The 16,164-nt window shown below is 35.8% G+C and overlaps 1 protein-coding gene across 7 annotated transcripts in view; it reads right to left on the reverse strand.

The window, feature by feature from the left end:
- Positions 1–8,245: 8,245 nt before the first annotated feature.
- Positions 8,246–16,164, reverse strand: part of RFX3 (regulatory factor X3) — a 289,832-nt gene continuing 281,913 nt past the window's right edge. For all 7 annotated transcript variants that reach the window (XM_067744268.1, XM_067744267.1, XM_067744270.1 and 4 more), the window contains 2 exons: positions 14,435–14,477; positions 8,246–10,471 (listed from right to left, as the gene is read on the reverse strand). In XM_067744268.1, coding sequence (XP_067600369.1) covers positions 10,233–10,471; positions 14,435–14,477 — 282 coding nt within the window. In that variant the 3' untranslated portion in view covers positions 8,246–10,232. The remainder of the gene's footprint in view (positions 10,472–14,434; positions 14,478–16,164) is intronic.

Here is a 16,164-nt window from a genome sequence, read left to right on the forward strand (position 1 = left end):
GCTCTAGTGGCCCACAGGACTGTAACCAACAGAGTTCTTACACACTCACCACCCACAGGACACAGGAAGAGGCGATAGATCCAGGAGCTCAGTCTCTCTGTGAAAGTGGCCCATTAGCTCATCATCCATCATTAACTGCAGCCTGAGGGGCAGGCATCTAGTTAAAGACCAAGAGGTCCCTGAAATCATGAAGTTTGGAATTATAAAGGGAAATGGACATTAAGGAAATATTCATCTAAATATTTATTTAGTGTTAAAAGTGGTTAGTGCTATACACATACACTTTCAACACCTTGGGTTCTGAGAGTTCTTTATAGCTTTTGGTTACAAGTCCTTTATCAGATATATGTTTTGTAAACGTTTTCTCCCAGCTGGTGGTGTCAGAAACTTATTTTAGCCTGCTGGCAAACTAACAAGTGATCCTACCAGGGTGTTAAAGACACTGGCAGGACACATGAAGCTCCTGGGTTAGAGAAAAAGGACTTTGGAACTGCATATTCACATCTGTTTCATTTGCTCCCCCAAACGCTCCAAGACCCTTGAGGGACATGGAAAGGCCCAGGTAGGTACTGCACACAGGGTGGATTTGTGTCACAGCTGAGAAACCCCAAGTTTAAATCCCCGATCACTTAAAGAGGGCTGATGGCAAAGCTACCCAACCTTTGCCCTGGTCAGGAAACAGGCATGCCCTTTGCCCCAGTGGGAGCCTTTATCTCTATCTTCCAAGGGTTTTTGTTACATATAGCTTTGAAAAAAATAGTCCAGAACTAAAATGGTTAATGCATTTGCTCAAAACACATGCAAAAAAAAAATGAAAGACCCAAGGAAAATCACCTCCCAATACATGACTTGTCTTTTCCTTCTCCTAGCAGTGTCTATTGAGGAGCAGAAAATTTTTTTTTTTTTTTGCAGAAAATTTTTGATAAAGTCCAAATTAGCAATTTGTTTTTTAATAGATCATGCTTGGAGTCACATCTAAGAAAACTCTGTCTGATCCAAGATCTCAAAGGTTTTTCCTATTTTTTTTCTAAACGTTTTATAGTTTTAGGTTTTATATATGGGTTTATGATGTTTAATTTTTATATATGGTGTAAGGTAAGGATCAAAGTTCATTTTTTTTAACATATAGACATTTAATCACTCTAGCACTATTTTTTGAAAGATCATACACTTTCTGCTGAATTGCCTTTGCTCATTTGTCAAAAATCAGTGGTCTGTAAATGTGTGGGTCCATTTCTGCACTCTTTATTCTGTTCCATTGATCCATTTGATAGATTCCGTTGATGTGTCTTGATGCCAATACCACACTGTCTTGATTACTGTAGTTTATAAGAGCCTTGAATTCAGGTACTTAGTTCTTCTTTTTCAAAGTTTTTTAGCTATCCTAGATCCATTGTATTTCCGTATGAATTGTAAAGTCAGTTTGCCATTTTCTATTAAAAGCTTGATGGGGTTCTGATGAAGACTGTGTTGACTCTATAGACCAAATTGGGGAGAAAAAATATCTTAACAATATTGAGTCTTTTGCCTTATGAACACAGTAGATCTCTCCATTTATTTAAGTCTTTGATTTCCTTAGAAATGTTTTATAGTTTTTCAGTGTACAGGTCTTACACACCTTTCATCAGATTTATCACTATGTATTTCATAATTAGTTTTTCTATTTTCTTTCTTTCCCTATCTTTTTGCTTTCAGCTCTTCTTGAGTGTTTTTATCCAGACACACAGAGAGGTGTCACCTTTTAAAATTCCTTCTGACAATCTTTTACTTTTTGCGTTATATAGTGCACTTATATTTACTTTAATTACTAATATATTTTTGCGCAGACAACTCAGACACAAATTCCCATGTTGCCAGTAATGCATGGGATACTTCCCAATCTCAGAGCTATCAATAAGCTGATGCAAAACCAGGAAGCTACTATGTCTAAGGTCCCTCAGCCTAAATCCTCTGCTTGCCACCCAGCCCCTGTAAGGGTAAGCAGACCCTGCCTCCTGGTCCAGTTGTTGCTTCCGAGAGAAGCAGACCAGAATCAGACCAAGTGCTCTCCTGCTCCCTTCCCCCAGTTTCAAAGTACATTATCCTCAGCAAAATGGCAGCCATTCTACTTATTATGGTGTTCCACACACAAAAAGTCTGCGTGTCAGCCAAATGACAAATTTCAACATGCATTACTTTTAGACCACGCTGAAGAAAAAATCTGGTGGACTGACTTGAATCAGCTAATGAAAACCAGTGACATTTCTCGGGTTGAGTTCAAGTCTTGAAATATCCAGATTCCAAAAGAAAAGGAAATAATATTAAGAACCTATGGGGGAAAGAATATTGTGATCAATAAGTAAAGGTACTAATTACAGGATATATTTGAAAGACCTCAGATTTCCAAGGGAAACCAAGTACAAAAATAAGGTTAGAAACCGTGAACTCTATTTCTTTGTACAAAGTCTTAAATATCTCCCATGTGTGATGGCTGCAACATAAAAATGCCTAAATTGGCCAGATTCATTTTCTTTCTAGCATAGTATTGCATCTTATACTGGCTATAATTTTGTCTCTACATTGTATCTTATACTGGCTATAATTTTGTCTCTTCCTTTCATTTATTTATTAAATAACATTATTTGGTACATGTCTATGTTACTGAATTAAATGTCCATATAAATTAGAATGATTTTGGTGTTTTTGTGGGCTAACATGTCGATGTTTGTTTTAGAAGTAACTTTGTATTATGATATGAAAGCACCATGCTGGAGATTCCCAAATAATATTTTCTGCCTTTCATTTCTATCCTTTAAAGAAACCCAAATGAACTGGCTATTCCATATTCTAGGAGGAGACCCTATGTATATTACGATTAAAAAAAAAAAAAGGCCTACAAGGTAAAAAATGTTTCAAACTTGATTGTGGTGCTGTTAACATGAATGTGTGTGTTTGTCAAAACTCACAGAAATGTACACTAAAACGGATGAATTTTCCGGTATGTAAATATATAATTCAAAGAAGAAAAAAAATTGGGGCAGGATATCTTCTTATGTATATTAAAATGAATTTTAATAAGCTATTTCAATCTAAGCAAGGAACTTGGGTGCCAAATATCAATGTGAAGTGACACAAAACAAACACATTATGAACATCCAAAAATCTGGAATTTACAATGGGAATGTTGACAGCTTTTGAAATTAAACAGCACTCAATCACTAATTTTCTTGGAGGGTAAGATTTGTACCCTGCTGGGCTTATAATTTTGTTTTCTCTTTTTGTGCTGTTCATGTATAAATATTGCCAATTTCATTTGACACAAAAAAGGAAAACAACTTAATTTTGTTTCTAGGCTAGTGAATGACACAGAGACTACCCTCTAGATGAGACAGTGTAATATAAGCATCCTGGCAATGATTTGCGGGCTGGGGTGGGATGGGTGGGAATCAAGCCATTTCGAATGTATTTGTAACAAGGAAACAAATTTATTGATTTTAAAAGACAAGACACCATTTTGTTTTGAAAAACACAAGAAAGCTAGCCTGAGTTCAAGTCTGAAATATTCAGAAAAATCCTACTAATATCTTTAGTATGTTCCAGTCATTTGTTTAAACAACACACTAAAAGTTAATATATATTTTTATAATTATAAAAGTTCCCCAGTTATTGTACAGTACACAATACAAATCGCCCACAAACTATTATTTAGCTCCTGCCAATTTTGAGAGGACATGATATACTAAAAGATTTAGCATTTCTCACAAAAATCACATCAGGAAATACGTATTTACAAAACCAAATACATTATACAAAAAACCATCACATGTTATTCGGTAAAGATGTTTTTAAATAATTAAAAAGTTTATTCAACTGTAGTCCAAAAACTGGAAAAGAACATTACATTATCTCACACATACAATCTCTACAAAAGTTGCTTACCTCATTTACATAATATATTCAGTCGATTGTAAAATAAATGTTCAAATATCTCCTAGTGTTACTATGTTTCTGTGCTTGTGGGACTGAATAATGTAATCTGCCACTTACTAAGTGAAATTTAAATGATGGCACTTAAAAAAAAATACAGTATTTTAAAAAAACACAATGAAAGAAGTTTTACCTAGAAGGTACGAAAGCCCTGAGTGATAGTAGAATTACTGATTGGTAAGCACTACAATTAACCTAATTAAAAGTTTAACACCCCAGGCACAAATTTCCAAGTTTTCTCAAGGCACTCACTTATAGTTTCTGTAACCAATGCACTGGTCACCACCATAGGTCCCAATTGATGATGGAGATGAGTATAGAAAAAAATTTGCTTTGGTACAAAAGATGCTTTTTAAACGAATAAAATTCAATACCTCCTTTATTGGTCATTTAAAATCGTTAAAACAAGGCAATTATTTGTTCAAAAGTATTAACTCATTGAAGGAAAAATTTACTTGGTAATCAACTGTCAATGGGAGTTTTCACTTTTTCTTTCCTCCCCAGAATCATAATTCCTCTAATAAAGATTTGTTGTCCTCATTATTGAGCTAAACAATTCTTACCAAAGATTTCATTACTCAGGGCTTCCAATCCCAACATCATAATTTATTTAAAAAAACAAAGGAAAGAGGTGGTGGTGGGGTGGGGGGAGGGAAGGATCAAATACCAGAACCAAATAAGAGACAAAATACATTTTTGAAAATAGGACATATTACCAATTACTTCAAACCAAAGGAAACAAAAATCCTAGGCAGTCACTTTGTAAGTGGCTTTTACTATTTAAGTAAAATTGGTAAACTAAACTCAGGTCTACTGGCACATAAAATCACTAGCAGCAATGATCAAGGCATGCAAACTGAGAAGCATTTACAGTAAATCATCATGAAGAATTCAAAAGAAGAGAGTTAAATTAAAACCCTTTGAGTATTGCATGTTAACACATGAGTAATTTGCATGGTTTGACTTCCTAAACTGCCTAAAAAAGCAATGTTTACGGCAAACTTGCACTATGCTATGGATGTCCTTTCACCAGACATCGGAATAGGTTACACTCTTTATGAGCGCCCGGCTAGGGCAGCGCAAGCACATCTGCAGACGACACTGCTCTCATGTTCCCTCTCACAGGGGACAAAGGGGGCCCAGTGCACGCAGAGAGGCCCTTGAGCAAAGTCAGCAATTGTGTAAGCAGACTGGCATTTACAGATATCAGAAGCAGTAGTCATAGCATCTCCTGACAGATGAGCTTAAAATCAAGTGCTTTGCTCTCCATTCTATCTATATATAATTTTTTGACAAAGTATTAAAGTTTTGGAGCATAGATAAAATTATGCCCTATATGAAATTCCCAAACAATATTTTATGAGAGATCTAACTCCAAATAGCTTACCTGCCCCATAGTTCAGTTTTTCTTTATCCACTTGAACTTGTTTCTTCCTAAGGCTTCACTTACAATTGTACTTTCTAAAGCTAAATAAACGAGATCTTTTGTTCTGTTTGGGGAGAAAAAAAAAAAAAGAAAGAAATGTAACCCTTTCTTTATCATACCTTTTAAAGGCAATCTAGGTACTTTCAATGTGCAGAGATCAGTTACAACATAGGTCTACAGGCCCATGTATTTGTCCTCCTTTTCTAGAGTCATGATGTGATGCTAGAAAAGTTGATTTTTTTCTGTAAACAGTACACTTACTTAGATGGCAGTGAATATTTGGGAATAAATATATCAAGCCCTCTTGAAGAAAATTAAGAGTTGTATATAAAATGCAAGTGTTCAGCGTGGAAACACTTTCTCTTCCTACCCCCCCCCTTTAAAAAACAGCATAATTAGACATTTGGATATAGAGTATATTTTACCGGTCTAAGTCTAAATAAATGATCTGAAAGGCTTTTGTCCCCCATTGTATATCTTACAATGCTCAAAGGGTTAATACAAGGCATTACATCAAAGGGGTTTTCTAATACTAGAACTAAGCACTGAATTAATGCTTCTATTCCAGTTTTAAAAAAATCACCAAAGTTGCAGAAATACTAGGATTCCATTAATTGATTTGTTCTAACCATACACATGGAGGTTGATCTGATCTAGTGACAAGCCTAATTTTCAATAGCACTGCATGTCAACCCCTCTCCCCCATGTTCTGGTGTGATTCATACAAATCACAAGTTCTAACTTCAATTTTTTGATGATTGCTATTTTCTCACCAAGAATTTGGGGGAGGGGAGGTTATAACAAAGGTCAATTTGTTGTATATAACCACTGCCTCAAATTGCACACAAAGGTGACTTGCCAGTTTTTTACTTTCTACTTGTGTCCACACAGGGAGGACCAACATCACAGTGACCCACATTTTTTTCTTTTACATTAATATTTCAAGCACAGCATTATTTTAGATGTTTCGAATATATCATCTGAAGAATTTTTCAAATTTGAAAATGCATCACGTTTAGCACTTCTAGAGAGTGCGTTTATGTAAAAAGGTTCATGATTACGGTTAATGAAACCGTATTCAGTCCTGAATGACTTTAACAGCATTCTACAAGAACGTGTTCCTTTTCACTCGTCTACTACAAATCAAAGGCAGTCAATGTTGCACACTACTAATTTTAGGTATGCAGTGTTAAAAATCATTTTCTAAAATTTACTTTTGTTTTTCAAGTACACCATCTAAAGAGAGGTGCATGAACCGTGCTATACAGTACAAGAAAAAGCACAAAAAGGAAAGCAGATTTCTGTAAAGGCAGTAAGACTTATACAGTCAGTCCAAGCGTAGTTTGGATGAGAATCCTGAAAAAGTGACCAGCCACTTGATATCCAAAGAAAAAATTTAAAGTTGGGCCCTGTGTTCCAAGGACATGGTTCATCCATTTCGCCCCATTGTTCACTAGCTTTGTGAATGCCAATCTTTTGGGTATGATTCTCAAAGTGTATGTGAAGATCAAACTATACCCATGATACTCAATCCTATTACACAGAAATATCTTTCTTGAAACTTAAAAGTAGCCAACATGCCTTCCTCACATTTTTCCTCACTGAAAGCATAGCACTAGGTCTACATAGATATTTTTCATGACTAGTGTTTAATTACAGTGTCAAGAAATATTAAGAAGTCCTTAAAATGTGTACTTGCCACTTGTCAATAAATCTACTCTGAGAATGTTAGTGTCATAATATTATTTAGAAAAGTCAGTTTCAGTGAACAGAAAAAATGAAAATAAAATGTTCAATACATGTTTGCTCCAATTTGCTCAACTGTATAAATTATGATGTTTTTATTTTCTAATATACTTCACAATTTAAATTTGAAATTGCTTAAGATGTGTGTGTGTGTGTGTGTGTGTGAGATCTTGTATATGTATGTGTGTGTGTGTGTGTGTCTTACTGTGGATTACAGATAACTGGAAATAGCAGAGATCATAGATGTTATTTTGTCTATTGATCAGAATTACCTACCCTAGTCACAAAGAATTAATGTTCCTAACTGTGCTCGTGAAAGACATTAGAATATTTTTAGTGAGACAAGTTAATAATACTTAATTCCTCTAATCTGTCCTAATTTAGAACAAACCATGAACAATTGGAAGAAATGTTGAATCCTGTACGGTGCCCAATCCCTAACTTTCATCAATCTAAATTTGCCATTATCAGATTCCTCTAATGAGACAAATATATCCAACATTAAATTAAACAATGATAATAAATACATTTAAAATCATTCAATAAACAAGATGAAACCAGTAAATACATTTGGTCCAACACAGATATAATAAAGTTCTGGGGGTTGTGAATGGGGAAGTGAAAAAATTCAGAAAGGAGCATCAAAATGAAGAATTTTTTTTCCTTTTTAGATTTTAATTTTACCTGTAAACCTTTCCTAATGCATGATGAAGTAGATACACAGTCTTTGCAGCTTTAAGGTGTTTGTTTGCGTTTGTGTGTGTGATAGTGCAAATTCATTGCCTTTAGGGGAGGAAAAAGGGGAATGATCATTTAAATGACATTCACATGAAGGTGATGCTAGGATGCTAGTGAAGACTTTCAAACATGTGAGTGAGTTGTATGATACAAAATTTGAATCGATTTTAAAAATTATATCTGAATGATTTAAAGTTTACTTAAGAAGCTTTGTTGATCTTAGTTATTTGAGTAGTCTAAGGCAATCAAGTAACAACAGTTGAAATGTACTGCATGTTACCCAATAAGCCATTTGGTATTTTCAACTGTACAGACTGGCTCACCCTCTCCTTTCCACCCCCCCCGCCCCCGCCCTCCCCACCCTAATAAAACTGGAAAGATAAACGTCTTGAGTGTAATATAGGCCTCATTAATAATCTGTAAATCATTTTGTGCTTTCCCTTTTTTTGGCTCTATGTATTTGTGTATTATTTATTTTTGCTAATTAACTTTTTTAGAACTATTTAAATAAATGGATGTGCCTGTTTTTGTTGTTGTTGGTTAATAATTTGAGAGCTTAAAAGAACCTTGCTTTTCACGTAAATTAAAGTAGGGATGGGTGTTATCCTCTCTGGGATCTCACCTTCTGACTTGGTAGCTGACTCCTGCCCACGGACACTCGCGCGTGCATGTGGGCACACAGACACTGAGACACACAGAGAAACATTTAGACTGAAAAGATGCACTTCAATAAGTACCTGCTTATTGTGTTAATTTTCTTAAGTTATAACTAGATAAGAATGGTCTAAAATATATATGATTTTCTGTAACAAAGTTGGTAATTAAAACTAGCCTGCTATTTCACAATAGCAATCTGATCCTTAATCCTTAAGCAATGTGATTTGTAATCAAGTAATATTCAGCTCTAGGAACAAAAATAAATTCACGGTCACTCAAAGAGGGGAAGTGATTTTTGTCTTTTCATTTTGCTTTGTTTGCCCTAAATTTCCTTTGAAGAACATGTTACCTGTCCTTACTTCGGGAATCTGAAAATGACAGGCACACCTTGTCAAATGGATTGAAGAGGAATTCACATGAACAAAATAAGCCTTACTAAACCTTAGCTTCAGTTCTGTTTTAAGGCACCATGTAATAGCCGAGGTACGATGATCCCTGATGTACATTCTTCAACGGCACTGGTCCATCCAGCCACCTATCCAAATCCTACAGAATTGGGGATAAGCAACAGTGCGGTGTGCCAGTTACACTGCCTTCAGGTTCTGTTTAAAATTTAAATCCACATACTTTAGAAACCAGGAAATATTTTTGAAGGAAATAACGATATGCAGGTTGCTACATTCCTTGCATTCCATAAATTTTCTTTTATAATAGCAGCATATTGAACTACTATTAGGAAAAAGACCTGGAATAAAAGAAAGTCATTCAAATGGAATGGTTTCCTGTATGTCCAGCTCAGCATAAGTAGCATGTACACTTAAAAAAAAAAAAAGTCAAGTCATTTTTTTCAGCTTCAGTATCTAACTATAACAGCCCCACTCAACAGCAGAATGCATCTGTGCAGTGGTCCCAAATACAGAATCAGTAGTCTTTAAACAGAGGAATTGGTATGCAAATAACAGTTAAAATTCAATGTTTAACGGAAGCTTGCATTAACATGGTTTAATAATTATGTACACAAATTATGTACATATTAGCATAATCTCTTGCAATTCTGTCATTTACTCTGAACTGATAAATGCACAGCTCAACTTTTCTTCAGAGAAAAATAGATGACCTTCCCAACCCTCTAGCACTATAATAAAAATGCTCTGTATTCTCTCTCCATACTCCAAAATGTTATGAAAATAGTGTCTTGTGGTTCTGTCCAATGAAAAGCACCTTTCAAAAGCAAATTTGATGCATCTGCTGCCCAGTGGGCATGCCTCCAGTGTAAATCAAAGAAAATCATTTCTTTTGATATTTCACAGAAGTGCATCTAATTAAAAACTTACACATGAAATCATACACCAAGACTAACAATCAACAATAAAATATTTTAAGCTACAAAAAATGTAAATTATTTTTTAATTATAAGAAAACAAAAACATTGACATTAAGTGTTGTAAAAATCCTTCTTGACACCCAAAACTAAGGGGAAAAAAACTCATCATTAAGAAGCAAATAATTTGTTTACATTAAAAAAAAAAAAAAAAAGACCTGGCAAAATACATACACCCATTCCATTTCACAACTCCAAAAAGGTAATGTTCAGCACAGAGAATTTGACAACCGTTGACCTTCAGGCTTATTAAAATTTCAACTTAAGCCCAATATCAACAGGGTTAATGTTAGCTGGAAAAATACGTTTTAATATTCTTTAGACTGCAGTGTAGGTATTTCCTGTAGCGCTGCACTGTCTGATAGTCTGAGTACTCGTGACGATGTGCTCGCTGTGAATTGGATTCAGGAGGCTTGGCTGCACGCCACTCTCGAGGACAGGCTGCATACAGCCTACCGGAAATGCCTGGTTCAGCTCGGTTTTCTCTCTTTTGGCTTGAGGTTCTGAAGAGTCATCTAATTCCTCATCCATTTCACTCTCCACTTCGCTGCCTTCATCTGCACAAACAAATAATACCAAGACTATTACCAGAAGACAAACTGGGAAGGAGCAACCAACAAATGCTTTAGGAACACTTTAATATAGTACATTGAGAAAGCAACTCCTTAGCGCTTCTTGGGGGACAAAGCTTGTGGGTTGTCCTTTCAACAGATTTTACCTGTGTCAGTGCTCTATTCTTTTAAACACAGCAAAGGTAATTTATTCTTGGGTTTGTGATTGATATCTTTAATAAGTCTTTTAAGAAGACCTTTGGAGTTCCCTAAAGTTTTTACATTAACTAGTGGCATAATTTGTGTCATTATAAAGTAGTCACTTGGGTACACTACGCTGGCTTTGGGGAATGTATTGCGCTGAAAAATGCTAACTATGAAAAAAACAAAAGGAAGAAAGAAAGAAAAAAATTTGTTTTTCCTCTGAAATTCTACATCTGATATAAATTTTATCTGTGCTGATGTTAATGTAGGTGAGACCTATGTTGAGTCACGAAATAACTATAGCATGCATAAGCAGGGGCTGCTTACAGACCTTCTGTGCACATGAATGTTGTAGATCACAATATTAATTAGACCCTTAACTTTTATTACAAAATGAAGACTGAGGCAGTAGTATCAGATTAAAAATGCACAGTGAATTTCCATTCCTAGCAACACTGATACTCTCTGTTAACAGCTAGTATTCATTTCTGGAAATCAGGTGTATAAATAGTCACTGTTACTTCCAAATTTTAATACATTTTATATTAACTAAAACATCATTATAATGGAATACTATTTAATTTTTTCCAGCATGCACTGTTAAAATTCAAAAGCACAGCATAGAGAGAAAATGCTCTCACACAGCTTTACTACTGTGTAAGATTCTCCTCAGAGGAGTGGAGAGAATACCTCTTCATAAGCGCTAATTTTTAAACAGCTAGGGATATATTTCTGCCTCAAAAATCTTTTCACTGGGAATTCCCTGGTGGTCCAGTGGTTAGGACTCTGTGCTTTCACTTCTGGGCCTGGTTTCGATCCCTGGTCAGGGAACTAAGATCCCACAAGCCACGTGGCACAGGCAAAAAAAAAAAAAAGTCTTTTTACTTCATCCTCGACATGTTTTATTGTTTACCGAAAAAGCCTCCACACATAATTACACCAAAACCTCATCTATAAATAAAAGATATCTATACTTATTCTTATATTTTTGACTTATTATGGTGACTTTTGTATTAACAGAATCAGATCTCCATTATATTCTATGGCATGTCACATGCAAAGAGTGTGTAACAAGTTACAGCAATGTCAGCTGGACTCTGTCTAAGAGGTGTTGAGTCTAGTTTTACCATTTGGGGCACACCTGCAGCAGTTCTGCTAATACAGTTCTCGGCGTAAATGGGCTCCCTGACGTTGCTTCTCTTATTATCAATTGGTGCAAAGATGGTTCCAGAGAAAAGTGGTGAGGAATAATAGGGCCTCCATATAAGGTGCAGGTTGTACAGTTGTGCAGTTGCCGGGAGCAACGTCTTCTGGGAAGGTTGTGTGATTAAAAAGATTGAGATTAGATACACTGACTAGAAATGGTGTCTGTGATGCATTGAATGATAAACAGAAGAAGTTCTCTGGGACGAGGTAAGCTGTTTTGGCCACCTGCTTTATCCGGTTACCGTTCGCCTCTGGTAAAGGACTTGAGGATAGCATTACAGTTTGTCCGAACAAGCACATTCGAAGGGCTGGCGAGCTGCCAGAAAGGGCTACGTTTGGTAGACATTTGCTTCATTAAGAGGATATAATCAAAATATGCTTGTATGACACTTTTGCATTTTTTTTTGCATTTGTTTTCATATGAACAAACAAAAGGTCTGGAAGGATCCTCACACTAAATTCTTAATGGTGGTAGTCTCTCTGGCTTTTGACTATGAAGTTTTTACTTTCTGTAATTTCTAATTCTCTGCATTATTTGAAATCTTTATACATAACTAATGTTACTTTTATTATCCAGAAAAAAATCAAACTCTCATTTTGTGGAAAAAGCCCCCCAAAATTTCTTAAAGATTTCACATTCAAACCTTAGGTTCTGAATATGCTAGTTTGGTTAATTCTCAAGAAGCATCCAGTCTAGAGGTGAATGGGACCAGCAGAGCCACCCGAGGAAGGTGAGGGCAAGTCACACTGCTCCTTGGCTCCCTCTCTACCAACTTTTCTGTGACTGAGAAATAGTGTCAAAGTAATAAAAGAGGCAGCAGTAAAAGAAAAAAAAAAATCATTTCAAGCAGGCAGGCAAGTGGAGAGAGAATGGGATGTCCTTTCATCTACCCTGCTGTGGACGGAAAAGGCAATGGGGAGATGGACAGAACAAACTCCAGTGCTCCAGGCCACGCTGCTTCAGGTCCACTTGTGAGTGACAGGGTTCCTCTGGATAGGCTACAAAGCAATCACAAAAGCAAGCCCTTTCTCTAGTTCCCACAGACATTTTATGCTCCTATAGAGACTCAAAAGACATTTCCTGGGAACCTACTTGAAGTTATGGGAATTTGGTACACAAAAAATAAACTAGGTGCTGCTGGAGTTTACCAAAGACTGGTTCAACGCTTGACAAGGAAGACTGGCTGCCATTCAGTGTTTGGCCCAGGAGCAACATTCCTACTACACCTCCGGAAACCCTGGGATGAAATCCCCAAATTTGAATTATGAGGCTTTGGTGTCAGTGCATCATCGGGGTTGCCTTATGTGTTGGGCCTGCATTTCAACAGCCACTTTTCCTGCTCTGAATTTACAAACTGGCCTCATCATTGATTTGCCTCTCTGATGTTTCTTTGGTTAATCCTATAGAGTATATATTTGCAACAATGATGTTTTGGGGCTATCATTCTCTACTTTTCCTGTTTTGCTATTATGCATGTTGCTAAAACAGGAATTAACGCGTACACAGTTGATAAATAGTGATAGGAGTTTAAAGTGGGAGTGATGTTGATTCACACAGGACTTTCCCCGGCATGTGAATGTCTTCCATCACCAAGGAGGCACGGAAGCTGAACACGGAGTACCCTAGTACAGGACGCTGCAGAGAACAGTGTGGCACCTCGTGTGTGGATTCCCCACGTGCTTCCTCATGCCTCAGTTTCCCCACTGGCTCTGGCTCTGTCCTGGAAGGGATAATGGTGTAGTTCTCCCCAGTCTATGGACACTTTCTCCCTGACTCCAAAACTCAATTCCTTAAAACCTCAAGAAATCTTCACTTTTTTTGTTTTTGTTTTTTGAAGAAAGGTATATATTTTCTGCAGTGCTTATTTATTAGAAATTTTACATTAAAAAAAGAAAAACAACAACTGAGCTGGTATTTTTTTCAGAATTGTTTCTCTTTGTGTGCACTCTATTCCAACCTCATTTTCCTTCGAGCCCTGTACCTTTTACTCTGTGGTTTTATAGGTCGTGAGTTTCTTCAGAATTATATATTGTGTTGTCACATTAGAGTGGCAATGCTGATATGAAAATTTAAAAGTATACATGTTATCCTTTTCATCTACCCCAATACTGATCTTGCTTTTATAGTAAACTTCATTGTTATCTCTGAGTTCTTTTTCCACTGAAAAGTGTGAATTGGTGACTTGAGTACGCTGAGGAATCTTTTTCTTGCCGGGTGGGCCTTAAATAAAAATATTTGACCCAATTTTATCACTTTTTTCAGAACTCTGGCGAAAGCCAGAAATAATTTCTGGTTACTTGTACTTAATTGCAGGCAAAAAAAATCAGGAAGAGTTTAAACTGTATTTAAATTCAATTCTTGCACTTAATATATGTAACATAAAGAAAGCATAGAAATGGAGAAATAAAAAAGATTCCAAAAGACTTAACTATCATATTCATCAAGGATTGTATGCCATTTCTACAAAATAAAAGTGCTATACACATATACATTTTCCTCTATGAGAATTTCTTACTCAAAAAAAGTCCCTAAAAATGTACATTATTTTCAATTCTTACCTTTATCCAGATTTCCAGGAGACACAGCATTTAAATCACCAAACTGCAAAACAATAGTCATTTGTGCAACAGTTACTACCAAGCAGAATAAAATAATATTCTCAGAGACTGCAGTAAAAATACCACACTACGACTTTTTAAAACTGTAAACTAGCGACCATTTTGATCTCTAACTACACAGGTCACCTAATTTTCCAATCAAACCTGTCAAAATTGAACAGTTTAAACTGTGTCACAATTTAGCTGTCTTAGCCTTTTTGCAAAAGGATAACAATTTTCTGTCTTCCATGCTCCATTTTACTTTTTATTATTTGAACTCAGCAATGAAGCAATAGGGGCCTGGCTGACCTGGATGAAGATGGATGTGGTAGAATAAATTTGGAAAAGCTCTGAGGAAGCAGGATGCATCAGCTCCACCCCCATTAACTGTCCGTGAGTCCACCCGGAGTCTACACTATAGAAACATGGTCCAGCCACTTGGTTGAACTCTGTTTTTTTGAGTTTTTATTTGTAGAAATGAAAAACATAATAGGAGCCCCAACACTGAGAGTATTTATGTTTACAAAATCTTTGAGACTTCTCTTCTTGTAATTGATCTTCTTATTTACTAAGATAACAGGGTCCCAAATTAAAAAAGAAATGCATCTGATTGTTATTAGTGCAACAAAAAAGGTATTAAAACAATATGGAACAATTAATAACCTTCAGCTTAGACTTTACTTGCTACCTTAGTTCAAAAGCTTGATATTTTTACAGTGAAAAAATATATTTTAAGAGTCTCAGGGTGAACATAAATAAAAAATTGAAGAGCAGAGGTAACGAAGCTAATTGGAAAAAGGTGAAGTGAAACCTCATAGCACCTGCTTTTTAAATGGTAAACATTACTTTTTTTTTTAAAGCTGAAGATTCAGAATAAGTCATTATTAGAAATTCGGGTTTCTCAAAAAGCTTAGAAAGGGTGAGAGAGAAATTCTACTTACATTCGGAAGTTTGCTTATAAAGAGTTCCATGATAGGAGTATTTTTTTCATCTACAACATATGTCTATAAAGTAATAAAACTGATCTTATTTTGCAAACATACACACACATAATTTCTTTTTTTATCTAAACATGAGTTGTTCTTCATAGTAGCTACCTTGGGAGCTTATACATTTATTCCAAGGTTCAAGATTCTGGAGTTCCTCTTTGACAACCAATTTCAAGAGTTAGTTTATGTATCATTCAAGAAAGCCCATCTTGTTGTTTTACATCAAACTGTGACTCCAAACACGCCACATTTTATTCATTGTACTTGGTCCTGAGATGATTTCTGATTACTTACCAAATTTAAATGCATCTCTGCCACAATTCAGGATATTTAAAGTAGTGTGTCATTTTACTCTTTATTATTTCTTAGCAGTTCAGAGGCAGTTTAAAAAGAGGCATTCCACATCACTTTAAGCCATGGCAGTATTACTGAACCAATGTGTAGCCTCCCGAGGTGACTGCCTTGAAGGGGACAAGGGCCTCCTGGTTGCACAACTCTTAGTATATTTGTTTGAAGGACTGCCCCATTGCGTTATAGTTACGTCCCATGGGCAGCAAACATAAAATCATAAATACTGAACTGTTGTTTTGAAGTTGTTCCTGTTCACATGGCTCAGAACCTTATGTTAGTCTAAATAAAAACCACAGTTTAAATTGTACAGGATTTCTTGAATTAAAGAATATAATAAAAGCACCAAAAAAC

Source organism: Pseudorca crassidens, chromosome 7 (genome assembly GCF_039906515.1).
Source record: "Pseudorca crassidens isolate mPseCra1 chromosome 7, mPseCra1.hap1, whole genome shotgun sequence".
NCBI classification, from domain to species: Eukaryota; Metazoa; Chordata; class Mammalia; order Artiodactyla; family Delphinidae; genus Pseudorca; species Pseudorca crassidens.